Source organism: Salvia splendens, chromosome 10 (genome assembly GCF_004379255.2).
Source record: "Salvia splendens isolate huo1 chromosome 10, SspV2, whole genome shotgun sequence".
In the NCBI taxonomy this organism is placed as follows: Eukaryota; Viridiplantae; Streptophyta; class Magnoliopsida; order Lamiales; family Lamiaceae; genus Salvia; species Salvia splendens.
The window spans coordinates 1,647,966-1,675,008 of NC_056041.1; the positions used below are offsets into that span (position 1 = coordinate 1,647,966).

Below are 27,043 nucleotides of genomic sequence, written 5' to 3' on the forward strand. Positions count from 1 at the left end.
GTATCCGAGTTGCTTTGTTACAATGGCGGACGTCCCGGTCGCCCATCGCGGATGTCCGACCGGACGTCCGCCATGGGAGATGCTCTAACAATGAGTATGCCCACTAGCTAATCACCCTTATATATTGCTTTTATTTATCATCCAAATTTATTTTAAATATAATTAAAATTTTGAGATTTATACGTGCCTATTTTTCAATTATTAGATGACCAATTATTTAAGGATAGTGTATCAAGGCTTGATAATTTGCTTTATAATTTAGAATTGCATTTTAAGAAATTATGATAGTGATTTGTGAATTACTCTATACTTTTGTTTGTTAATTTGGAATTAGATAGCTATGAATTTAGATTGGATTAGGAGTTTTAGTAATATATATAGTAGATGATAATGGAGATTTATTGAATTTTTTTAATTACAATTATCATCTAGTGTCTCACAAAATTTGGAAAAATTTTATAGGTAAAATTAAATATAAAATGTTTTACTTTAATTCTGCACCGGCTTCTTCGAACTTCTGGTTCCGTCCGTGTATATACGGATGAGTTTAACAATACGGATTTATATAGGAGTAATTAATTAGTAGTAGTTTATTACACTTTAGTAAATAATTACCTACCCATAACTAATTAATTTGAAATCAAATTTTAGTGGTTTTTTTGGGTGACCAATTTGGAATCTAATTAATCTAAACATACAACAAGGTCATGTTTGATATGTGTAAGTTCGATGTATTAAAAGATTATAAAACACAACTCTCCAACCAATAAATTATATACCCGCATAATTACATAGAGTGAATGAAAAACAGTTATTGATAAAGATCATATCACACTTTTACATTTTTTATCTGACTGATAATCTTATCAATCAATTAACAAATTCAAAGTCGATTTTTTTATTCACGTCAGATACATATTAATTCTTTAATTTTATCTCCATTTCTAATAATGTTATCCCAAACCCCACGCCCACGAACATTAGTCACGGACTTAATTTCTTCCATTTATGTGGTGTTTTGTTTTCAATATAAAATAATACTAAGATTATAATTGAGTTGTGAGATTATTTTAGTCACAAGGATTAACTATGACTAATTATCCCATGATTATTCATCTAGGATTAAGTTATGGGATTGAATCTGATGAACCAAACACACTACAAATTCAATCCCGGACACAATCTTGCAAATCGAACACCCCTAAATTGACAAAATTTATCCAAATTAATTCAACATTCATCCGTTTATTTTTATTGTGGTGACAGCTTAAATTTATTAAAATTCTCATGCGAGCGTGAGACATGAGTTAAGTTTAGCGTTCGTTTTTGGTATAATAAGTGTATATGAGAAAATAAATTGACTTTTAAGGAATTCAGTACTATTAATATTCCCCAACAATTTATTTATTGATCAGTTCATAGATACATGCATCGATTGGTCCATGTTTTTGTAAATATAAAATTGGTGTCCTAAAATGTACTTATGAATTTAAAGTTTTAAATGCTACTATTGGTTATATACACAGGATCTATATATCAAGTTTTTTAGCCATACACAATTTCATTTATTGAATACTGTCATATGTTGACGACCATTGTTTTTTTCTTCATAATGTTTGAGTTATAATTATAATGAATTCAAAATGGAAAAGAATAATTTCCCAATCTAGGTATATATAACAAACATTCCTTAGGGTCAGAAAAACTATTAGTATATAGTACACATAGGCACTCCATAATTTAAGAAAAAAACAATTCATTAGTACTATAAAGTTTAATTGATTATATAGTTTGTCATGGCTAGTAGCCTAGTAAGTCACCAAATATGTTAGTGAATTATTAATGTTGGATTAAAGTCCCAAAATGGTCCCTAACATTTGACGTTTTTTTTTATTTTGGTTCAAAACATTATCTTTTGAATTATTCGGTCCCTCACATTTGAAATGCGACCACATTAAGTCATTTTTGGACGGTGTCGTTTAAAGATGACGGTCAACGGCAGTTTAAACAATTTCGACTAATGTAGAGATTTAAATTAGAATAATTAATATTTTTCTTATTTTAAAAACAAATTTGGACTCTCTCTCCAGACACTCTCTTATATCCTCTCTCGACGCCCTCTTCTTCCCCTTCCACTCCACCACTCTCCTCTGCCGCCGTTGCCCGCCCCCACCTTTGTCGTCGCTCCTGATTTGGTTCCCTCTGCTCCCTGCTCTTCTTCTGGGCTTCATCTAGGCCATCCGGCACAAGACCACGCCGAATCCCATCTTGAGAAGATGCTGGCCCGGGAGAAAGAGGACTCGACGCTGCTGGCCAAGTGCGTCGAGAAGCTGAAGCGGAAGGGTGTCGAGTTCGATCTACTCACCATGTTCGTATCAATTTATGATGCTGTTTCTCCTGGTGTTCAATTCGCCGTCGCTACTTCTCCAATCCAACCATGTAATTCCTTACCTCTGCTCGAATTATCTCATGCATCACTCATATCGATTCCGCGCTGAAGGGTACAAAATTGACCCCCGCTTGCCGTTGCATCGGTTGAATTGGTTGCGGTGGCAGCAATTGTATAGAATTAGGTTGAATTTTTGGAGAATGAGTTGTGAGTCAGTGTTGTGAGTAACAGAGTCGATCTCGGGGAGCGAGAGACTAAGCCTCGTGGGCGGATCGGTGAGCAGAGAGCTGGTGTGGGTAGAACCGGAGGTGGAGGGACTGGGAAGGGCGAAATAAGTGGCAGAGGTGGAGTCGGCAGGTGACAGATCTCTTCAAGGGAGGAGTTGTCGTCTTCGGTGAAAGAATAGCACTTGCGCTTGAGGGTAGAATTGCAGTGGTTTTTTTATTGCGTTGTCGGTGCTGCCGGAGAGGAGGGGACAATGGTGGCCCATTTGTTGATGAAGCGCGACTGGGTGTGAATGATGGTGTCTTCCTAGTCGGGGTGAAGGCGCGATGCTTGACTTGAGGGGAGAGCTGGTTGCACCGGCGGAGGCGGCAGCTCTTACCGGAGGGGTTGGTGAATGAGGGATTTTTGCTATATAGGGAATCTGCGTCACTTCGCATTTCAGTCGAACATTTTTATTTTATTTTTTATTTGCAGGTTTTATATTTTAACTTATTTTACATTTTGCATTTTTAAGTTTTAGGTTAATTAGGTTAATTAGGTATTAGCCCTTAATAAAACATAGTTATAAATCTTAATCCAGTCAAAATTGATTTAAATTGCATTGACCGTTACATTTTAACCATTCCGTCAATTTAGGACTAAATGTAGTCCGATTTCAAATGTGAGGGACCGAATAATTCAAAATATAATGTTTTGGACCAAAATAAAAAAAACGTCAAATGTTAGGGACCATTTTAGGACTTTAGTCTTAATGTTGTTGGACCATGTTTTTTCAAAAATAGATTTAGATCAACAAACAAGGTATACTTAAATGGGACTATCACCAGTTCACGAGATTGGAAAAAAAATATCCATATGTAGACGCAATGATGGATGCAAGGACATAATTTGGTTTACTATTAACATTTTATTCATTTTATTCTTCTCTTAAATTCATCTCCTCCTGCATCCAATTTATTTGTTCTTTTATTTTTTATGATTTTATATTTAGTCATTCCTAATCCACCATTTCTAATATTTTGTTTGCAATAACATCAACTTAATAAAAGTTGAAAATATTTTTTAATAATTTAAACAAGTTCGATAATAGAAAAAAAAGTAGTACAGTAAATTGGTAATGGCTTAAGTTCCCCCTTGTGCTTGTATTTGCTAAGACCATCTGCAACAATTTATACCAAACTCAAACTCATTTTTACATCACACAAAAATGTAGTTTTACTCCAATCATTTACACCAAATTCAAAATTTACACTATTTTTGGATTTTTGTCTCACAAAATTTTTGCAGTAACACCATATTTGGTGTTGTTTCACAAAAAACACCAAAAATTGGTTTGAGTTCGGTGTATGGTTGGAGAAGATTTCTATACCAAAACTCATTTTTGGAGTACGGTTGGAGATGGTCTAATACATAAGCATTGTTGAATCCAAGACCTTTCACTTAGTACAGTATTAAATGTCTTGTTGTCGAGCCATTGTTAATTAAATTTGTACATGTCTCAATATTTTTTTAAAAAAATTTATATCATATGCAAATATATTAGTAGTATCTAAACAAGCTTATTTAATACTCTATATGTTCCATTAAAAATGAAACATTTTTATTTTTGGGTTATCCCATTAAAAATAAAACGTTTTCTAAAATGAAAAAAATAATATTACTACTTTTTCATCTCTTTTACTTTATTCAATCTACATTAATTCACAAAATATCACTACATAAATCCAATATTGTAAAGTAAATATTTCATTTCTAATATGACGGAGGAAGTACAATTTTTATACTCTACAAAGTACTCCTACAAAGGCTAGTTCGTGCCACCCTTAATCACACTAGGCACGTGGGAAGCAATCAAGACAGACACGTCATCAATCGACCGGTAATACCGTTTCCATTCTTGATTCCTTTGGAAATCAAGAATTATTCATCCAATATTTTTTTGTGGGATTCAATCCCAGGTTAAATGTGAAACAAATTTTCTGGTATACATTGAATAAACACTCTTGAATTGCGTTTTCCACCACCTCCAAACTCAATCACAAGAAAAAATCAAAGAAAAATAAAAAACAAATCTTTAATTCTTCCCAAGATGGGATTTTTCCTAGGTTACATTCTGGGTTTCGCTGTTGCCTTCGGATTGATTGTGGGATTCGCCAAATACCAAACTATCAGATCCAAAAAGCGAATTGATTTGGTAATTTTTTTGTATGAGTTAATTTCTAGAATAAAAAAACAATTAAATTTTACTTTGCCTAATTGTATGAAATTAAACAGGCAGCAGCAATAGCAGCATTGGCTCGAATAACTGTGCAAGATTCAAGGAAGCTTCTGCCAGACAAATTCTACCCTTCTTGGATTGTCTTTTCACAGAGGCAGAAGTTGAGTTAGTCATTACATGAATTTTGGTTCTGTTTTGATACTACAATGTCATGTGATCTTATGTGATTGATCTCATTTTGCAGCTTAACTGGCTTAACCAACACCTAGATAAAATATGGCCTTATGTTGATGAGGTTTACTACGTATCCTTTTCTCGTTTTTTCAGTCACGAGTTTGTCACGCTGCTGACTTATGTGGTGCGCAGGCGGCATCACAAGTGATAAGGGACTCAGTAGAGCCAATTCTTGAGCAATATAGGCCAGCAATCTTGGCTTCTCTCAAGTTCTCCACATTGACTCTTGGAACTGTAGCACCACAATTCACAGGTTGCTTTGATTTGTTATGATTAATACTGATGTTTGATTGTTAATTAACTGCATTTTTTAATGTGAAATAGGAGTTGCCATATTGGACAGTGAGCCTAATGAGATAGTTATGGAAATGGACATGCAGTGGGATGGAAATCCAGACATCGTGCTCGAAATCAAGACTCGAGTTGGGGTGGCACTGCCAATACAGGCACTCTCTCCATCTCCCTCACCATATAGCAATGTGTGTGTGTGAAAAATGCAATCTTTTTGAATTCCCAACTCCATTTTTGTGGGATGCAGGTCAAGAACATTGGATTCACAGGTGTTTTTAGGCTGATATTCAAACCTCTGGCTGATGAGTTCCCATGCTTTGGAGCTGTTTGTTTTTCCTTGAGAGAGAAGGTCAATCTGAGTCCTACACATTTGTTGCATTTCTTGTTTTTAAGGTTGTCCTAAAACTTGGAGTTTTGAGTGCAGAGGAATCTTGATTTTACACTAAAAGTGATTGGTGGAGATTTATCTTCAATCCCAGGAATATCTGATGCCATTGAGGTTTTAAGACTTTTCTGCAGTAATCTATACAAGAAAGAGCTGATTTATGCAGATCATTGAACATTGCTTCTTGATTTTGCTAGGGCACGATACGAGATGCAATAGAAGATTCGATCACTTGGCCTGTCCGAAAAATTATACCTATACTACCTGGAGACTATAGGTGCAACCATCACTTCACTTCGTGTTTCTTTCTTTCTAAAAGCGTTATAAGCTGAAGGTGTTTCTTGATACAGCTACCTAGAGGTTAAGTCGGTCGGAATGTTGGAGGTGAAGCTGATAGAGGCTAAGGAGCTGACAAATAAAGACATAATAGGCAAATCTGATCCATTTGCCAAGCTGTGCATCCGCCCGTTGCCTGATCGAACCAAAAACAGCAAAACTATTGTAAAAACAGAATCTTGGCCTTGCCCTTTTTGTCTTTTTACGTTCAAGTTGTGTACCGGTTTGTAGTGAAGAAGAGTTGAAAATCTTGTTTTAGGACAACCAAACAAGTCCAATCTGGAATGAGCACTTTGAGTTTGAAGTTGAGGACACTTCCACTCAGCACTTGACAATCAAGATCTATGACGATGAAGGAGTTCAAGCTGCTGAGCTAATCGGCTGTGCTCTGGTGCCTCTGCGCAATCTTGAGCCCGGTAAGGTGAAGGACGTGTGGCTGAAGCTCGTGAAGGATCTTGACATCCAGAGAGATACCAAGAATCGCGGCCAGGTTAGGATATGATCAATCAGCACTTTTGATGATGTTTTTGGGATTTTTTGGATGATCTTTTGTTTGGATATGAAGGTGCATTTGGAGCTGCTTTACTGTCCCTTTAGCACGGAGAATGTTTGGAACCCGTTCGATCCCGATTTTAGGCTAACTTCTTTGGAGAAGGCACTGAAGCATTTGACAGAAGATGGTGCAGATTCAAGTGGGAAAGTAGCTGCTGCTGCAAAGAAGGATATTATTGTGAGAGGAGTTCTCTCCGTGACTGTGGTGTCTGCGGAGGGCTTGCCAGCCACCGATCTCATGGGCAAATCGGACCCTTTTGTCGTGCTAACGATGAAGAAATCCGAGCACAAAAACAAGACAAGGGTGCCCTTTTCTTGACCCTTTCTTGCATGTTTTTAGTACTAAAAATGTTGTCTTGATCTTGATCAAGTAGGTGTACTGTGTTTTTTTTGGCAGGTGCTGAATGACACATTGAATCCAGTTTGGAATCAGACATTTGATTTTGTGGTTGAGGATGGATTGCATGAGCTGCTGCTGGTTGATGTTTATGACCATGACACATTTGGGAAGGTGGTGATTCTTTTATATTTGATGAAAATGAATGTATTGTTATGTGTTCTTGATTTCTTGATGAAAATTGAATATGTTTTAGGATAAAATGGGGAGATGCATATTGACATTGACAAGGGCTATATTGGACGGAGAAGTGACCGATGATTTTCCTTTAGATGGCACTGAATCAGGAAAGGTCAGGCTGCACATCAAATGGACCTCACGTTCTATTATCAGAGACTGAAATCAATCATATAGAAGTTCGATAAGTTGAGAAAAAAACATTGTTTTTTTAATAGTACACTTAATGTAAAACATAGCAATTGTTGTACAATTTCATAGCAACATTTTTTATGATTGTTTTCTTGGTGACGAGAAGAAATTCAAGAAGCATGAGATTAGGAGTTTTGATTCCTCTTCCTTCCTATTGTTGGACATTTGGAAGTAGATTTGTCTTGAGTAATTTATTGCATATGATTGCCACTTTTCAACCTCCTTGAGTTGACCTTTTTTCTCAGTTTCCACTTCCACATAGCTCTAAATTAATTCTTGTATTCCAATTTCAAGTCAAATAATGATATATTCTTTATCATTAATTTAATTCAATTCAATTCTAACTAACAACGCCATATGTGTACACATACCATTCATTATACGTAGCCATTGTGCTGATAGCTCGACTTTTGTGGTTCAATACCGTTTCGTTTGTAAATATATCCTTCCGCAGACAAATGGTATCAATAGAAATATAGAATCATAGTCCTATATACTACTTTCGTCTCACATTAAGTGTCACATTTTCCCATTTCAACCCGTCCCAAAATAAGAGTTATATTTTATTTTTATCATAAATGGTAAGTGGACCTCACATTTCATCAACCAATTATACTCATATTTTACTATATAATTAATATATATATATGTGAGACTCATAATCCAATAACTTATTCAACTCATTTTTTTTTACATTTCTTAAAATCTATGCTCACACTAAATGTGACACGGACGAAGGAAGTAGCATAGTATTAGCATGATGTACAAGTACAAGGATGATAAAGATATAATACTCTAGTAGTCTAGTTCTTAAATGTGACATTGTTGCTAGGAACGACTAACTTAAAAGGTGAAGGAAAATATTGCAATGTAGTAAAGGTATATATTAAGCAATCTTGTTTGATTTTTCAAAAATCAAAGTGTTAGGTTTTAATTACAAAAATTATGAAATATTGATGATCAAAGTTATTAGTATTTAACATTTTATTTTTAATTCTTATTGATGAAATCCACATACGCATTAGTGTAGAATATAATTGTATTATTCCAAAAAATTCTACTATTAAATGTGATAAATATAATCTGTATATAAATAAAATTTTCTTCAAATCGATCGGAATATAAAAGCTACTGCTGAACACGAAACTGTGTAGAGTTCTGCGTATTGTCAAAACTCTCTCTCTCTAACAAATCCATGGCAGCTCATTACCTTACGGTGTTTCTCTATCTGATCTTACTTCTTCTGCCATCGGCCTTCGGGATCTCTAATAGGTGATCCCTCTCCGCTAAGAGCCCTTCTCAAATTTTCGATTTAGTGGAAATTATGCTGTGCTAATTATTCGAATCGATCTTTTCTGTTGGAGATTCGAACATAGGTCCGATTTTATTATTTTCTTTCAGCGCTAATAGGTTCCTTTAATTTGTAGGAATTCTGAGGGATATACTATTAATGGCAAAGTTCGATTTCCAGGTATGCTTTCTGTTGCTTCAAGGGTTTATGCACTCAAGTTTCTAGATTGCCCTAAATTTTGCTACTTTTTTTTCCAATAATAACTTTCGATGAAATTTATGTTGTTGAATACCGATCCGGAAACAGTTAGTTGCAAATCATGATGTAGTATAGCTTAGTGATGTTAGGATTGGGAATTTGCTATTACTTGAAATTATCATATATTTGAAGCAATTCGAGTATGTGTCAGTATAGACAAATTCTCTATCATGTGCCTTTTTATCTCCCCGAGAAATACAAGAAATCTGTACTTTGAGATAGATGGTGGAAGCTAGCCAGTTGGCTGAGTTTTCCAGGTTGAAGTAAAGTGTTAAAAAAGATCCAATAGAAGTTTATAATCTAATTTGCAATATTTGAATTCTTATAAATGTGCACTCTTTTTTTATTAATCTGAAATTGTAGTTTGGATCTGCTCAAAAAGGGTATGTTTGCATTTCGGAATAATATTTCTGAGTTATAATACTTGATAAGAACTACTACTAAAGTATCGAGCTAGTATTATTTAATAACTGTGATGTGATATGAGTCAAAGTTTTGAAGTTTTATTTTTCTCATTAACTGGTGTTTTGAAGTTGGCTGGCGAACTAACTTTGCAATTCTATGTTTGATTTTTGTCCAACCAGGATTTAGTTCAACGGGATTTGGTCTTCCCGCAAAGGTTTCAAATATCAAGATCATACTTAATGGTGGTGAAAAAGTTACCTTTGTGAGACCCGATGGATATTTTTCATTGTATCCTGATGATTTTAATTTACATGCACCGGGCTTGATCTCTGAGGTTTTTGGCATGCATAATTGTAGTTATTTTTTCCCTTTTGTTTGCGTAATTTTATGTCATGGAGACTCAATGAAGTATCAACCTTACTAGCCACAACTGAAGCCTAGAATGGTCAAATCTACGGATTACTGACTTGAGCTAAAATTTATCACACATGGTAACTGCTTGATTAATGAACCAAATGCTTTTCTTTAACCATTTTTCAAGCCATAATGTGCCAGCTGGAACTCATCTTATTGAAGTGGCTGCCATTGGCTATTTCTTCTCTCCTGTAAGCATTCTAGTTCTCCTGTTCTTTCTTTAGTTGGTTAATTATGGAACCAATGTAACGGTAGTTTATTTGCTTCTAGGTCCGGGTTGATGTCAGCGCCAGGCATCCTGGTAAGGTCCAGGCAGCTCTAACTGAGAACAGGAGATCATTGAGTGAGCTTGTATTGGAGCCTATGGTGGAGGAACAGTACTTTGAGGTAATCTAGATCTGGGCCTGCTTTTATTTTTATTCGATTTAGGTAATTTACTCTGTAAAGTAGGTAACATTTTTAATCTCATACTTTGCAGATAAGAGAGCCATTCAATGTACTCTCCCTTTTGAAAAGTCCAATGGGTCTGATGATTGGATTTATGGTTATCGTCATGTTTTTGATGCCCAAACTAGTGGGTAAGTTTGATAAGTTGAGCTATGTTTCCTGATTTCATCGTAATCCTCAATTCATACGATTCATTCTTCCAATCGATATACTTCATCTACTTCTCACCGGTATGTTTAGATTAAGCATATAAAGTCTACAACCTAAGATATGCCATGCCATTTAGTTAGTTCTTGCCCTGGAGCCTCTAAATTTTACAGTAATGATTTGTTTGTGATGAGGTGGCTTAGTTGCCAAATTCTGATATTATCATTAACCCTCTGTTTTTTTCAATAAATTTGGTGATTCAAAGATATGATGTTGTGATTTTGGTGACGCAGATCCAGAAGAGTTGAAACGAGCTCAAGAGGAAATGGGAGCCCAAGGCGGTGTTCCATCTCTTGCAAACTTCTTATCTGGAGCACAGAGGACTAACTGAGACATCTTAACGAACAAATATGAAGACGTCTCGTGGGCAGAGACAGGTGACACTCAGGCAGAAGACATTCAAATTAGATATTGTAGGAACTTTTGTTTTTAATAGGAAGAAATCTTTGCTACATGTGAAGTTTCCCTTGTAAACACCTTTGCTTCGACTCAAATGTTATGAGTTTGATTCTGTACGAATGCTTTACTTTGTGCATTTTGCTTTTGATAATTTAGATGGTACTGTACTATTTTTTTCAAGCTGCAATTCTTAATTATAGTACATCAAAATGTCTCATTTTTTCCTTGAAAGGAAGTTAAAAATCGAGTCTTTAATTCTTAATTAACCAAATTCATTTAATTAGATCTCAAATCTGGTGTAATTTTTCTGTGTAAATCATTTCCAAAATTGAAAAAACTGTTGAAAATTGAAATGAATTTATGGCTGGTGAAAGAAGTTAAAAATCGTGTCTTTACATCTTAATCAACCAAATTCACTTCACAAAAAGTATAACCCAGATCTCAAATCTGGTAATTTTTGAATGGAATTTAAATCCAAAATGTATAAAAATGGTTGTAGACATGTAGTTGAAATCGCTGGGTGACGAAGTAAACTAACAAACTGCCTTCATCTCCAATCATATAACCCCAGGCCCCAGCAAACCCCTCTCTCTCTCTATTCCCGACATACTTCATGTTTTTTTCTCTCTCCATTAAAGATTTGAGAAATCTACATTCTTTTACTACCACATCCGAAGTGATTTTTCTCGATTGATCAAGAAATCGTGAAAATTGAATCTGATTAGTGTTTGAGGAAATGGAGAGCTATTTACCAGTTACAAATGCGAAAGCAGAGAGGCGATCGAAATCGAAGACGGTTCAAAACACCTCCAAATCTTCTCTTTTAATGGGTTTCCTCTCTTGCCTTGCGTGGCTCTACGTTGCTGGCCGGTAACCCTTTTCTGCATTTACCCTTTATGATCAGTTCTTCTGTTCTATAATCTGATTCTTTTTTCTCTTTTTTTTTTGCTGTTATCTCAGGTTGTGGCAAGATGCACAGAACCGAACTCTGCTTGCTGGTTTATTGAAGAAGAATTCTGGTCAGGTTTGAATATTCTGAATCTGAAACAAAATTCGCATTTAGGTTTAAGAGATGTGTTTTATTTTGGGAGAGAAGTTGTAAAATGGTACTATAGTTTTAGCTTAGTTTGGTTCTAGATTTGAGATTCGAGCTTTGTAAGATGAACTGCTGAAGTCTGTTAAGTAGATGCTCTTTCTATTCCATTAGTTATGATGGTGAAAGTGTGTGTAGAAAACTCTATTTAGGTATTGATTTTATGAGTGAATGAGCCACTACGTGATATGCCTCGATGGAACATAGAGGTGTAAAGCCTGGCTTTGGGTGAACAGGGGGCAGAGAATGGTGACATATATGGCACGAGAAAGCCTACCTGCACGGTGTTTTAGCAGTCTTATGTAATGTGTGTAGGAAACTCTATATCGGCGTGATTTTAGTGGTGAAAGGCAGAGAATGTAACATATATGACACGAGAAAGCCTATATGAATGGTGTTATTCAAGAATATGTGCTTTAACACTCTTATGCAATGTGTACTTCTCCAGTTTTATGTTATAAAAGAAACAAAAAAGGGAAGCTAACGGGTGTTTGTTTATCATTTCGTTTGCAGCGGCCAAGGGTGCTTACCATGGAAGACAAACTGTCGGTCCTTGGGTGCAAGTACGTATAACATTTCTTTCAAAGGGAATTGATGTGAGAGTAGAGATATTAAGCATATTGGCACTCATATTGATTACACGTGTATAGGGGGTTGGAGAGGAGGATAGCCGATGCTGAGATGGAATTAACATTAGCAAAGAGCCAAGGTTTTTTAAAGAACCAGCTGCAGCAAAGTGGAGCTTCTTCTGGTAAAAAGTTACTTGCTGTTATTGGAGTTTATACTGGTTTTGGTGGTCGATTGCGCCGCAACATCATCAGGGGGTCTTGGATGTCACGGTGTAAGTTAAAGTTAATGTATATCAGACGAGTCTCTTTCTTTTTTTGTTTGCTTGATCTGAAACTTATGACACCAATTGCTTTGATTGTGATTGCAGCTGATGTTTTAAAAAATCTGGAAGAAAGAGGAATCGTCGTGCGATTTGTGATCGGAAGGAGGTTAGCCACTTGCCTCTGGACTTCGTTTCTAAAGAAAATCTGCTGATAGTTGTGTTATATCTTCATCTATTTGTAAACTAGAAGTTGAACGTCGTCAGTTGCTTGAATTTGCAGCCCTAATCGCGGTGATAGCTTGGACCGTGGTATTGCAGAGGAAAATCGTGCAAATGAAGACATTCTGATACTTGTAAGCCATCCAAATACCATGTCAGTTTAGCGGAATGACAGTAAACTTTGCATTTTCGGTTACATAAGTGTTAAATGATACAAGTGTAAAACAAGTTAGTATTTTGCTAGGATCATCATGAGGAGGCCCAGGAGGAAATGCCCAAAAAAGTGAAATTCTTCTTCAGCGCGGCCGTCCAGATGTGGGATGCAGACTTTTACATAAAAGTTGACGACAATGTTGATTTGAATTTTGGTAAATCTGGAAATTCTACTTTGATGTATGCTGCTATATCTAATTCATTGAACTGAAAAAGATAGTATCTGTCATCTTGGCAGATGGCCTTACTGAGCTTCTCCGAAGCCATCGTGATAAAGAAAGTGCTTATATCGGCTGCATGAAGTCTGGAGATGTAGTAGTCGAAGAGTAATACTCCCTTTCTTGATTAGTTTACACAAAAATTTAATATGTGAAAATAGGTAAATCATTGGTAAGTACTTGAACCTGTTTATCTTGCAGGGGAAAAACATGGTACGAACCAGAATGGTGGAAGTTTGGTGATCAGAAATCGTAAGTGTATCATCACAACGTCAAGAATGCTCGTTAAATACTATAAACTGGTTTGTACAGTATGATAAACAGTGCTATTCAAATTCAACATCGACAACTTCTCTTGCAGATACTTCCGCCACGCAGCTGGTTCTATCTTTGTACTCTCAAAAAATTTGGCGCAGTACGTGCATATAAACAGGTCAGCCATTACGTATATTCTGAACTCGCTGCTATTATTTGGAGTGTCGGTGTTTCTTCAGTATTTCATCCATTGTGTCATTCTTGACAAAGGAAACAGATTTGTAGACTGATTTTACAGATATTGTGAGATTTTGATTATATTGTGATAAAAAATGCTGTTTTCTTGTTGTATGTATCAACACAGTGCATCATTGAAGGCGTATGCTCATGACGATGTTTCTGTGGGGTCGTGGATGATGGGTGTTAACACGACATACATAGATGAAAGCCGTCTGTGCTGTAGTTACTCAGGGCAAGGTAACTAACTAACTAACTACGCGTGCGTGTCTTGTTGGTCGTGGTGGAATCTGCATCGTGTTTAACATATTCTTCGTTTCCGTGGTGTTCGTTGCAGACAAGTTTTGCACCTTGGCTTGAGAAGGATTTAGGGAGATGCTGGATTAGCTAGAGATGAATTAATTTTTTCTACTGGTAAATTGGCATTACTTATAGTGGGACTAGAGAAAGTTCAGATTTAGAGGAATACTTCTTTTTTCTTGTTGTAATACTTTTCTACTTCACCATCTAATTGTTCGTTGCACACTGCTTAAGAGAATAGTGTTTTGAAATACACTCAGGATGGATTTGGTAATATGAGTCTAATTTGAAATTGAAGCCTTTAATTCTAAGTTTCCCTGTTTAGTACTATCACACAAATGTTTTCAAAATCATCATAACTTTACTATTTAACTTTTAGTACCAAATAAGTACTCCATCCGTTGCAGATGTTAATTTTCTTTTTTAATTTATCCAACAAAAGATATTATATTTTTTTTCTCTCTCACATTAATATATAACTATAGTAGTACTATTTTCTATCTTCGTTCAACACATGAAACAATATTTTCTAAATTCTCTTTGTAATGAACCAAGTGTAACATTGACAAAGTACATTTCAGTAACATTCACTTCACCAGATCAATGCATAACAGCACGCTTTAGAGTTTAAACACAATACAATACACAACTAAAATATACTAGTACTACTATAGTAGAAGAAAATTTCAGATTCAATTTCCAAATTCAGTCAGAATATTAAATTTTCAGATTCAATTTCCTCAAATATGTATTCTATTTTCAATTTACGGTAATTAGATCAAACTCAAAATCCCAAGACCATTTCTTTACAACCCTAAAAATACAAATTTTTAGAATTGAATTTGATTGATTTCACCTTCAACAGTTGCGTAATTTGGGAACTTGGGTGTTCGAAAAATTCAATCTTGGTCCAAATCTTTTATTCTCTAATGAAATCTGATTAATCTCACCTTCACCAATTGCATTTCTCAAAATATGCAGGAATTCTATTTAAGTGGTTAACAAAATGTGGATAAGCTTTATATATAAAATTTTGAAACAATAACAAAACGCTAAAACATCTCACTCTTTCTGTTTTCATACACAATTTTCTGAATCCATCTGAGAGATGGCGACGATACTGAGATGGTACAAACCCTTGTTTCCTCTCCGGCGCCCACAGGCGGCGAAATCTTTCAATTTGAGGACCAAATTCCGCTTTCGCAGCACTTTCTCTGCTGCCAAGTCTCAGTCTTTGACGACCTGCTGCGAGCAAAATAAATCGCGGGAAGTAAAGAAAGAGCTTTGGCTGTACAACACGATGAGCAAACAAAGCCTAAGGTGGAAGGCAAAGTAGGAATGTACGTTTGCGGCGTCACCGCCTATGATCTCAGCCACATTGGCCACGCCCGCGTTTATGTTGCTTTTGATGTGCTTTACAGGTCTCTCTCTCTCTCGATACTTCTGCTAAAAGGGTTTTTTTAGGTGAGCATCTATGTTATGTAAAGAGGAAATGGCTCTGACCTGTTTTTGAAATTAGGCAGCATCTGCAGAATCCCTCTCTCTATTGTGTGAATATGGGGGGGGGGGGGTGGAAGGATATTGATTAAATGGAAAAGATACAATTGCATATTAAAGTTTTCCAGAACTTGAGCCACTCACATTCACAATGATTCCATAAAATGATGGTATCATCTAACAAGAGACCTAAGTGTATTTATGCAATTCCTTTAAATGCTGTTGCTGTGTAACTTCTTCCAACTGTCGTTCCTTTCCTCCAAATGATTCCAGTTGGTTACTTAATTGTTGCCTCGGTTAGTTATTTGCTGCGTTTGTTTGATCTTTCAGCTTCTTTTGTTTAGCCTCGTCTACCACATTTGATTCCGGCAAGCTTCCAATAAGTGCTTTCATGTAACTAGTGATATCTGTAGAGTCATATGAGCTGTTGTTGTTTATTGTAGTAAAGGGATAATCATTTGTGAAAACATATACTATGTAAAGAGGTGAAAGCTCTGCCCTTTGTTTTGATATTTGGCAGTATCTGCAGAATCCCTCTCTCTCTCGTATCTAATATTATCTGCAGTCATGTTAGCTGTTGATGTTTGTGGTAGACTGGTAGTAAAGGGATTGTTTTTTGGGAACATATTTGTTATGTAAAGATGTGAAGCTCTAACCTATAATTTGAAATTTGGCAGTATCAGCAGAATCTCTCTCTGTTTCTCTCTCACACACATAAATAGCATTATCTGTTGAGTCATATGAGCTGTTGATGTTTGTGGTAGACTGGTAGTAAGGGATTATTGTTTGGAACATACTATATTTGTTCTGTAAAGATGTGAAGCTCTGACCTTTATTTTGAAATTAGGCAGATACCTTAAGCATTTGGGATATGAGGTTAACTATGTCCGCAATTTCACTGATGTTGATGACAAGGTGAGTTTGAAAAACATACTTATTACTTACAAATTCATTTGGAACATCTGTAGATTAGTCTTGAAGTCTTTTGTATGATTTACTAATGGATGAGTTTTGTTTGTAATTTGTCGTGAGAAGGTTAAGACTGTTACTTATAAGTATCGTTTACTTGTTACGGATTTTATGACAGGATAGCTGAGTCCCCATTTTTGAATTCTGTAGATTATTGCCCGAGCAAATGAATTGGGTGAAGATCCGATTAGTTTGAGCAGAAGATTTTGTGAGGAATTTCATCATGATATGGCGTATCTGAATTTCCTTCCTCCTTCCGTGGAGCCTCGTGTCTCTGATCACATACCGCAAATTATTGCTATGATCCGACAGGTATACTTGTCCGACCATTCATTTGTCTTCCTTCTTCTGTGACATTCATGAGCTGATGCTCTGTTTCTTCCCTATGATAGATAGTGGATAATGGATGTGCATACACAGTCGAGGGTGATGTGTACTTCTCCATAGACAAATTCCCCTAGTATGGAAGATTATCTGGACGTAAACTGGAAGACAACAGGGCTGGTCAACGAGTTGCTGTGGACTCTAGGAAGAGAAACACAGCTGACTTTGCTTTATGGAAGGTGAAAATTTATTTTATCGAAGTGTTCTGTGTTTATATGTACTCTAGACGTTTTGCTCTTGAAGTTCGTCATTTGCTTGTTTCGCAGGCAGCAAAGGAGGGAGAACCTTTCTGGGAGAGTCCATGGGGTCCGGGAAGGCCAGGATGGCATATCGAGTGCAGTGCTATGAGTGCTGCTTATTTAGGTTGTTCTTTCGACATACATGGTGGTGGAATGGATCTTGTATTTCCCCATCATGAGAATGAGATTGCTCAAAGCTGTGCTGCCTGCCGTGAAAGCAATGTAAGTTATTGGATCCATAATGGATTTGTGACCATTGATTCTGAGAAGATGTCGAAATCTCTTGGCAACTTCTTTACCATTAGAAAGGTACGAGGGCAAAGGCTCTTTTCTCCTACAGTTTCCATACATTTGATAAGTTTTTATTGTTTCTAACTTTAGTAGTCGGGTTCAGGTACTCGAACTTTATCATCCACTGGCTCTCAGGCATTTCCTTTTGGGAACTCACTATCGCTACCCTATTAATTACTCGGAGTTACTGCTTGAAACTGCATCAGACCGTGTTTACTACAATCTATCAGGTAAAACGCAGCAAGCATTCAGCTCGGGATTAGACGTGACAACCGTTTTGTATTTTCTAGTACATATCATTTAGGTTTTTTTAGGTCGAATTCTCGTTGATGTGAAATTTTATGGATGCAAGCATTACATGATAGTGAGAGTATCACGGCCCAGCATGATGAAGCTAGTTTGAAGGATTCGATTCCAGCAGAAGTTGCAACTTCCATCAACAAATTTCAGGATGAATGTTCGATATCAATGACAGATGATCTACATACTTCTGTAGCATTGTCTGCAATTTCTGAACCATTGAAAACCATGAATGATCTTTTGCATACCCAAAAGGTACTTTACATGTTCCAGTCCCAATAGTTTTCTCCTCTCCGAGTTGTAATATGATTTCTGAACATCCTTTTCCTAATACGATCCTGGGTGCTTCGTGCAGGGAAAGAAGTAACAACTCAGAGTCGAGTCACTTGCTGCTTTGGAGAAGACGGTTAGGGATATTCTTGCTGTTTTGGGGCTTTTGCCAGATAGCTATTCTGAGGTAAAACAAATGAACTTTGATGAATGCATGAGTTAATAATGTGTTGTTGATCGCGTGAACATCTCGAAATGTACTAATAACTTGTCTTGCGGTTTACATGAAGGCATTGAAGCAGCTGAAGGATTACGCTCTGAGGCGTGCAAAGTTGACAGAAGATCATGTTGTGCACAAGATCGAAGAAAGGAATGCAGCGAGAAAAAATAAAGAATACGAAAAATCCGATGCAATTCGAAAAGAATTGGCTAGTGCAGGCATTGCACTCATGGACAGCCCAGAAGGCACAACATGGAGACCTGCTCTGCCTCTGGCATTGCAAGACCAATAGTTCGAGCATCCGTTTTGGAAAATTTTTGGCGTTTTGATAGCATGAAATAAATCACCATTTCTTGAAACAACTTCATTCCAGGTAACTGTGATTAGTGGTAACTGGAATTTTGATTCTCCATCAAATTTTATTATTACTCTGTTGGAAACTACATTTACTTATTGATACAGATTACATTCGAAATCTATATTGCTTCGTAGAAACTAGTCGTATATTATGAATCTTGGTAGGGTGCTATGCTTTATTTGCAGGCGGGGAGGCTGATAGGTATCTGAGCAAATAGTATAGAGTAGGGAGCGACAGTTATCGGTTGTAAAACGTCTACTCTTCTCGGGTTTAATAGAGGTATTTGGCCTGAAGAATTTAGTTGCAGTATTTCCCCATTTAGAAGCATTGTTCTGCTATGCAAATCTCCATCTTTTGCAGTTAGATGGTATTCTTCTCTCGACATCTCATTTCCGGTCTCTCCCTCTTCTCTGTATCCACCCGAGAATTGTGTCTTGCGTGTTAGTTGAACAGCCTGCTCAAGCGTCAGTTTCTCGACTGAAACCCCAACTTGAACTGTAGTGGTGTTGTCCAGATTGATCAGTAGCAGTGTGATTCCATTCTGCAAAAACACAGTGTGAGTTTAGGGTTTTTACTCGGACGAGATCTTCTATTTCAAAACGACCTCGTATCTTCTATTCAGGGCACTTCCTGAATAGACAATTTCCAACTTACCCTGTTCTTGGAACAATGAGCGTACGCGCGCATCTTGCCCGTCTCGTTGAAGCTTGTCGACACGACCCGTCTTCCCATGAGACGATGCCAAAGAAGTGCACTGCACATACTCGAAAAAGTGAGTCATGCCATCTCAGTAATCAGAATCAGAATAGTGAGACGGTGGACCACCTGTAGTAATCGGGGTTAGGGACGTAAGTGTTCGTATCGATCAGACCGTAGTTCCCGCCAACGAATGACTGTCTGCAGTATGTTTTGGAATCATAGGCAGCAGACATCCCTAGCTGATCCAGATACCTTTTTTCACAGTAAATGGTTATGTTTAAACTTCATTTCATTTCAAACACTTCAAAAATAGTAAGAATTTTACCAGAAACTAAACACAAATGCATTTGTCACGAGATTTCTGCCACTGTTATAAGCCCCTCCAGCTTCACCAACCCAAGCAACAGCTCCACTTGCCGAGCTCTTCACGATGCTCCGGAGATCCTTAAAAGTCTGTGCTTCGCCATCAAGATATGAAGGGTCGAGTATCTTTTCAATCAAATGCTCGTCCACTCCTAGTTCACACGAAACGAAAAGTATAAAGATTCGCCCCAGAAGAGAAACTAACAAAACGGGCGCCCTCTTTGTACCTGGCCCGAGATTGTAAATGTGATGCGTGACAACTTGAAGTGATCCGGCCGCTCCCTTGACAAATCTTGAGAACCACGTTCCGTCAAAGAAGCCGCCCGGCCCAAGAACCAAGGGCTTGGTGTCGAAGCCCTTGTAGATCTCCTGCACTTTCTTGCCTAGTGTGATCACATCAGCTGCGTATTGATCGGCTGCAACGCTTGCTCCAATGCCGTTTCCACTCAGTTCGTTTCCTGACACGAATATAATACTCGGTTTGTTAGTCTCGTGTCTGATTTGAAGGAGATGAAATGCAGATCAAGAATTTGTTACCGAGCTCCCATCCATGGATGGTGTAACCACTGTTGACAGTGTGTCTCATTAGAGACTCTGCATTGGTGGGGTCCCAAGCTCCCGTGCACACTCCACCGGGTCCAATAGTCCGGCCAGTCAGCGCATTCAAGCCGAATATAACCTTAGCTCTGCAGTGCAAGAAGAGACACTATAAGGGTCTGAGCAAGTTTCTTTCTTTCACAATATTCGTCAGTATTTGATGAACGACGTACCCTGCTTTTGCGAAGAAGGCGTTGAGCTCGTCCCATCGCGATAGGGGCAAGCAGCCGGGACCGAATCCGAACATCTCGGAGCTATTCTTGATGAACTGAGTGCATGGAATAGTATCATCTGATGTTTGGTATCTGAGTTTGTCTTGTAGAGTTCCTCCAAGTCTGATTTTCAGAGGAGAAAAGGCTGAAATCAGAGTATTATTTTCAGTTCAAATGCTTTTATACAGAGATAATAGCCATTTAAATCATGAAGTTCAGTCAAATTTTGAATAGTCACAAGGTTTGAAACGAAATATTAAACCACAGAGTTTTAATTTTTTTTTCAGTTGTCCCGTACGTGTACAAAACGACGTCTTTGGTGATGCCCAAAATGATGTTTAAGTATCACTATTTTTTCTTGTATTTTCCTTTCTTTGTTTTCTTGTTTTTACATTAAACATCATTTTGAGCATCACCAAATTTTTCGTTTTGTACATGTATGGGACAATTGGAAAATTTTGAAACTTCGTGATTTAATATTCTGTTTTCAAACATCGTGGAACTGACCAAACTTCGAACTCATGCAGTTTATACCTTTGATAGTATTCAGCAGAATCTTGTTGCTCAAATCCTATAAAAGATGGAAGATTTTAACTTTTATCAGAATTTTGCTCTTTTGTCCAAGTTTTAAGAAGCCTAAATAGTGAATGTTTGATCTCAAAAGTATAAGAAAAGGAAATTTAGAAAGTGGAACTAACCAGATTGAGAAGGGAAGCAGTTCCCCAGCTGCAGGTGCCGTAGTCGCATTTCGTAGGCGGCCACCAGTCCATTGTGGCACAGATGAAGTCTTCGTCCGTGACTCCAACGGGAGACGATCCATCGATATGCACTGTTCCGTTGGCGCTTTGAGAGACGGCCATCGTTGCTCCTTGGCTGGCTATGTAGAGCCACCACAGTGTTAGCCCAAGAATCCTCATTGCAGAAGCCATCTCAAAACACACTCTTTGAATAGGCCATTCAAGTTTGTGTATATATGGAGAGAGACTGAGAGAGATAGAGAGGTTGAAGGGTCACTTTCTTGAAAATAATTCAAGAGGAAAAGCTGTTTTTGGATAAAGGAAGTGAGATGGCAAAACTGCTTTTGTTGCTGACATTACAAGTTCAATGTTTTGGTGAAGTTAACAGACATGTCTTGGTTTAGTGTAGTACAAGGAAAGAAATTGTTTGGTATATTATCAAGTTTTAATTAGTACTATGTTCATACCTCAAGAAGTTGATATGATCAACATAATACAATCTAAACTAATTAGAAGAAGAATGTTGATAAGATTAGAAATATTATTATTTTATTGAAACAGTGTTGCTAGGAGCGCAGGGTGCACCTGGACGATGAGGCGGGACTGAAATATAAAGAGATATAAAGTCACCTAGAGAATATAAAAAAGGAAAAAAGGACCAATCAACTCATTAAATTTATATTCACAATAGTAGACTAGAAGGATTAGTCTGTCTTACAATTATTATTAGAGTGATTAATTAATGCATCTTTGTTCCTTAATAATTGCTAATTTGAAGTTATACTAAGCCATGAGATTCAGATACGACCTTAAAATCTAGGTGCTGATGTTATTCAATTTTCTACCAAATTTCAGTATATGCCAACAAAAGAAACAAACATTTTTGGCCAGGTAGAAAAAAAGTTGGAGGTCATTTTCAAGAAAGGTTTATTCTTAATTGACATTTTGTTATTTTTAATTGGCTTTATCTTATCAAGCCCATTTAATTTTATCTAAGATTGAGAGGTTGTTCCTATCATAAATTTTCTTCATCATAATAATTGATAATGATACCAACTTTTTCAAGGTTGCATCCATTTATTTTAAGAAAATTAATATTATTTCATACCATGAAGGTGGGATCGAAATTTAACGGGCTAGATGATGAAAGCCCTGCATATGTGCTCCATATATTGTACAAATATAATATACTCTCTTCGTCCACTTTTTAAAATCACTTTGACTCATGCTTTAAGAAACACTACTATAAAAAAAATGTACAGAAAAAATTATTAGAATATAAATCCCACTTTTATATTTGATTCTCATTTACCTAAAATAAAATAATAATAAAAAATTATTAGAATATGAATCCCACTCATCGAACTAGCCTTGTAGCAATATCTTCCTCAGAGATTCTCTAGCAGAGCCGAGAATGTTCATGAACGCATTCATTGCTTCGCTGATTGAACTCAGATGCTGAGGCATCTTATTCAACTTTTCTAGATTAGCCGAGAGCTTCTCGTTGATTTTGCGCACGATCTCAGGCAAGCATTTGACGATGATGTTGGCCTGTAGTGTGTGTATCTTGTGTTTAGCATGTGTAGAGTGTGCAATGTGTGAAGTGTGTGTATTTTGTGTGTGTACAATGTATGTGCACAAATTTTTTAAATTAAATTTCATATCAATTCTTCATTTTACCAAATATAAGATTTGAAATTGAATTAAAGTTGAATTCTTTCCAATTCAATTTCAATTTGATGGATCAAACATAGCCTTAATTTATTATGAAAAGCTTGCAGTTTTAGTGGAAAAATTAGGTTTATAGGGCACTTGGCCTATAAAATAACGAAAATGTACCCATTTTGTTATCTATTCCATATACGGGAAAAACGCCAATGACACTGGCGTGTCTATAAGTAAAAACGCCAACACAGTTGGCGTTTTATAGTGTCATCGTATTTGAGGCGTATTTTCTACAAATACAGTTATATTAAAACGCCTTTGGGGTTGGCGTGTTTACTATAGTAGAAACGCCGAAGGGATCGGCGTGTTTATTAAAAGACGCCAACAAGGACGGCGTTTACAATTAAAATACGCCAACACGAGTGGCGTTTTACAATCAAAAGACGGCAACACAATTGGCGTTTTACAGTTAAATATGCCAACACGAGTGGCGTGTTTTCACAGACCTGATATAACAGCCTCACCTCCCCCAAATCGCGAAAAACACACCACACACTTCGCAAAAAACACAAAACAGCGCCTCTTGTTGCGAATTCGCCCTCATCTCCGTGATTTCGCCCTCCATTCATCAATCGGTGCTATTCTTCCCCAAATTCATATATTTTCTTCGGTTAGTATGCTTATCTTTTACATTATTAGAGTAATTGTTGGATAGTTAGCTAGGGTTTGTAATGGAACCGTGAATTGAGTTGAAATATTGTGAATTTTGGATTGTTTGAATGTCGTTGTTGTTGATTATTATGTTGCATTGTTTGGGTTTAAGTGAATTTGTGTATAATTTTGATTATAAACCTAAACCCTAGGTTGTTATAACTTAAAAATTGGGCAAATTGATTTGGTTTATGTGGGTTTTTGTTGATGTATAGTGTTTAGTTTGAATTGTTACTTTTGTGTATATTGTTAGGTTGAAATTGAAATTGAAATTGAAATTGTTAGGTTGGGCAAATTGAAATTTGGCAAATTGAAATTGTTAGGTTGGTGTAGGTGAATTGTGAATTGTGAATTGTGAATTGTGAATTGTGAATTTTGTAGGTGAATTGTGAATTGTGTTATGCTTTTGAATGTGCAATGTTGTGTAGGTGAATTTGTGTATTGTTTAATTTGGGTTGAGGACTAATGTGTAGGTAAATTATGGCATCATCTTCAACTTCTCGTCGTCGGCTTGCATGTGGTCCTGCGGATCCTTCAGTATTGTATTTTCAGAGACAACACGTCTCTAATAGCATATGGGCAGGAGTTCCATCCGAAGACGTACGCTGCCGACGATATGAAGGAATAATTTGGAAGGTTCCCATACATCACCATGTTTTGAAAATAGTGGACCAGATGGGGTTCGGCGGTATATTGAGGTGTGGTCAACCAAAGGACATTGACCACCATCTTATCACCGCTTTGATTGAACGTTGGAGGCCAGAGACTCACACGTTTCACTTTCCAGTCGGTGAAGTGACTGTGACATTGGAAGACGTGGAGGTCTTATGGGGCCTCAAAGTTGATGGAGAGGCTGTGACGGGTTACCTCCCCCGACGGAGGTGGGATATTGGAAGGACAAGTGTCTGGATTTTCTAGGATTCATACCGGACGCATCTGAGTTGAAAGAAATGGCTTTTAAGCAGACAAGCTTATCGCGTCAATTGAGGATTGAGCTGACTGATGACCACGAGCACTACATATATGCTCAGCGGGCTCGTATCTATTGTCTGCTACTACTTGGAGGTCTGATGATTCCAAACGCCTTCGGGAATAAAATTCCGTTCTTCTACCTGCAATTTTTCATGGATGTAGAACGGTGTTCTACCTATAGTTGGGGTGGTGCGACGCTTGTACCACAATTTGTGTGAAGCTGCCGTTGCTAAGAGGACCGATGTCGGGAGAGCTTTAACTTTGTTACAGCTGTGGGCTTGGGAGAGAATCCCAAATATTAGACCGAGGATGCTTGATCCCGTGCATACAGGCTATCTACCATGTGCAAGCGCGTAAGTTATTCACTAATTCATTTTTAAGCTTAATGTTCATCAATTTTCGTGTTATTCGCTCATAATTTAAATTTTTTAGATGGAATGGTCCGGCGTCTTATGTAAAAGCACCCGGGCATTGTATTGAAAATTTCCGATATCAGTTCTCCATGATGCATGCCAACCAGGTACTTCATATACCTATAAATTGTTTTTGTTTGTTTTTTTTAATTGAAATTATTGTGAATAAATTTGTGTCACATGTAGTTTATTTGGAGGCCTTATCTCCATCGGGAGTTGCCGCAATGTTGTGATGCCGGACGTCCTATATGGATGTCGATAACAACGCTTATTTGCTGGAATCTGGCTGAGCCACACCTGCCACAACAAGTGTTGCGCCAATTTGGGATTGTCCAACCGTATATCCCGAACCTCCCCCAATTCCACGGTATTGATTTTGCGAAACAGGATCGCCGTGGAAAATCTGGTCGGAATTGGGTTGAATAGCACGCCCATTATATACAGGAGTGGGACAATAAACACTTCTTGGTGTGGACTGATCTGGAGGACAGTGATGAGCCTGTTGCAACCGAAGAGTATATGAATTGGTTTCGCCAAATAACTGTGGTTTATTTAACCAAACCTGGCGTGCATGCTGAAGAGGGCTTCCACGAAACGGAAATCTTCTCATAACTTCGCGGTAAATTGCAAAAACTTTTAATTATTTAAAGCCATATTATGATATGTAATTAACTTTGAAAATTGTAGGTGGAGACGCTTCATAACATACGTCACTTTCTAAGTGGCCAAGATATGACAGAACATCCGGCTTTGGAAACCATTTCGAGGATGGTTCAAGACGGACTGCAGATATCCGGGGAGGCTGAGCTGATAGACTATTGTCCTTCCCAGCGCTCTGCAATGGACGTGGACGTACCCGTTAGGCAAAAGGGAAAACGACGAACCAAGAAGAAAACTGCTTGCGGAGAGTCGTCATCTCAGTTCGTACACCACTCCGATGACGATTTTGTGGAACCACCTCCACCTAGATCTGCAGTTCGAGGCCGTCATTCTGTCAGCCACACCGGTGGTACCGGAGAAGATATTGGCCTCAGTGATGTCCCCGCTTCTCCACCGCGGTCGTCTGGGGGAGATGATTTATTTGGGGTGGAGCTAGAGAACGCTGTTGTTCAAGATACTCCTCCCTCTAGGATCCCTAGATCTACATCCAGAATTGGAGAGGGGATACGGGGCCTATTTATGCGGAAACGGCAAGACGATTAAACTAATTTGAACTCTTTATATTAGTAATTTGATACATCATCTTGATATTGATGTTTTTTCATTGATTTGAACTCTTTATATTAGTAATTTGATAAATCCTCTTTTTATACGTTTTCATATTGATAATTTGATAAAATATGATAAATTGTTTTGGATATATGAAATTAGTACTCTCTAATTAAAATGAAAAAGAGACAATAAAGAGATAGAGGAAAACACGTTTTCTTAGACATTCTGAACAAACTCGCCAGTCAAGTTGGCGTGTCTTAGTTTTTCTGAAAAACGCCATTCGCAATGGCGTTTCTAAGTTAGAACAAAATTTGACATTCTGAACAAACACGCCAGTCAAGTTGGCGTTTCTTATAACACGCCAACATAGTTGGCGTTTTTCTGAAAAACGCCATTCGCAATGGCGTTTCTAAGTTAGAACAAAATTTGGTCAATTTTTTCCACGCAGGAATCGGACATTCTGAACAAACTCACCAGTCAAGTTGGCGTGTCTTAGTTTTTCTGAAAAACGCCATTCGCAATGGCGTTTCTAAGTTTAACTCGCCAGTCAAGTTGGCGTTTCTTATAATGGCATATGCAACAGGCAAACATTTCTTATTAGCATCAAATCCAATGGCATTAAGAATTTTACCTCGACATCGTCCACGTAGATGAGTTCCATCAACCGTTAAAACTGGTTTGCATAGTTGAAAAGCCTCCACAACTGGTCCAAAAGCCCAGAATACGTACTTGAATACCTTGTTCATACCA

General features: G+C 37.4%; 4 protein-coding genes and 1 pseudogene across 5 annotated transcripts; 4 read left to right on the forward strand and 1 right to left on the reverse strand.

Moving 5' to 3' along the window:
* The first annotated feature begins 4,651 nt into the window (after positions 1–4,651).
* On the forward strand, positions 4,652–7,367 carry LOC121751258 (synaptotagmin-4-like). The gene is made up of 13 exons (XM_042145974.1): positions 4,652–4,808; positions 4,889–4,972; positions 5,077–5,127; positions 5,199–5,319; positions 5,391–5,512; positions 5,605–5,706; positions 5,782–5,856; positions 5,940–6,019; positions 6,093–6,243; positions 6,338–6,568; positions 6,644–6,934; positions 7,028–7,141; positions 7,224–7,367. The coding sequence occupies exons 1-13, from the start codon at positions 4,704–4,706 to the stop codon at positions 7,365–7,367; spliced, it is 1,671 nt and encodes a 556-aa protein (XP_042001908.1). The 5' UTR covers positions 4,652–4,703.
* Positions 7,368–8,514: 1,147 nt separating this feature from the next.
* LOC121753259 (ER membrane protein complex subunit 7 homolog) lies at positions 8,515–10,997 on the forward strand. The gene is made up of 7 exons (XM_042148483.1): positions 8,515–8,668; positions 8,824–8,867; positions 9,530–9,638; positions 9,892–9,955; positions 10,035–10,151; positions 10,243–10,342; positions 10,652–10,997. Exons 1-7 carry the CDS (start codon positions 8,592–8,594, stop codon positions 10,747–10,749), a joined length of 609 nt encoding a protein of 202 aa, XP_042004417.1. The 5' UTR covers positions 8,515–8,591; the 3' UTR covers positions 10,750–10,997.
* A 324-nt stretch (positions 10,998–11,321) lies between these two features.
* On the forward strand, positions 11,322–14,481 carry LOC121753127 (hydroxyproline O-galactosyltransferase HPGT3-like). Of its 2 annotated transcripts, none has more exons than XM_042148310.1 (12): positions 11,322–11,687; positions 11,778–11,841; positions 12,424–12,473; positions 12,561–12,751; positions 12,848–12,908; positions 13,023–13,095; positions 13,206–13,329; positions 13,413–13,500; positions 13,594–13,644; positions 13,754–13,825; positions 14,012–14,124; positions 14,222–14,481. In XM_042148310.1, the coding sequence occupies exons 1-12, from the start codon at positions 11,554–11,556 to the stop codon at positions 14,242–14,244; spliced, it is 1,044 nt and encodes a 347-aa protein (XP_042004244.1). In that variant the 5' UTR covers positions 11,322–11,553; the 3' UTR covers positions 14,245–14,481. The 2 variants fall into 2 exon arrangements, with proteins under 2 accessions (XP_042004244.1, XP_042004245.1); XM_042148311.1 differs by having other exon boundaries at positions 11,625–11,687; positions 11,778–11,836.
* A 360-nt stretch (positions 14,482–14,841) lies between these two features.
* Positions 14,842–18,849, forward strand: LOC121752993 (annotated as a pseudogene).
* On the reverse strand, positions 18,738–21,668 carry LOC121752994 (heparanase-like protein 3). Its single transcript, XM_042148120.1, has 9 exons — positions 21,282–21,668; positions 21,118–21,154; positions 20,545–20,728; positions 20,312–20,460; positions 20,002–20,232; positions 19,737–19,926; positions 19,538–19,663; positions 19,367–19,466; positions 18,738–19,253 (listed from the first exon to the last, which is right to left on the reverse strand). The coding sequence occupies exons 1-9, from the start codon at positions 21,510–21,512 to the stop codon at positions 18,888–18,890; spliced, it is 1,614 nt and encodes a 537-aa protein (XP_042004054.1). The 5' UTR covers positions 21,513–21,668; the 3' UTR covers positions 18,738–18,887.
* Positions 21,669–27,043: the final 5,375 nt, after the last annotated feature.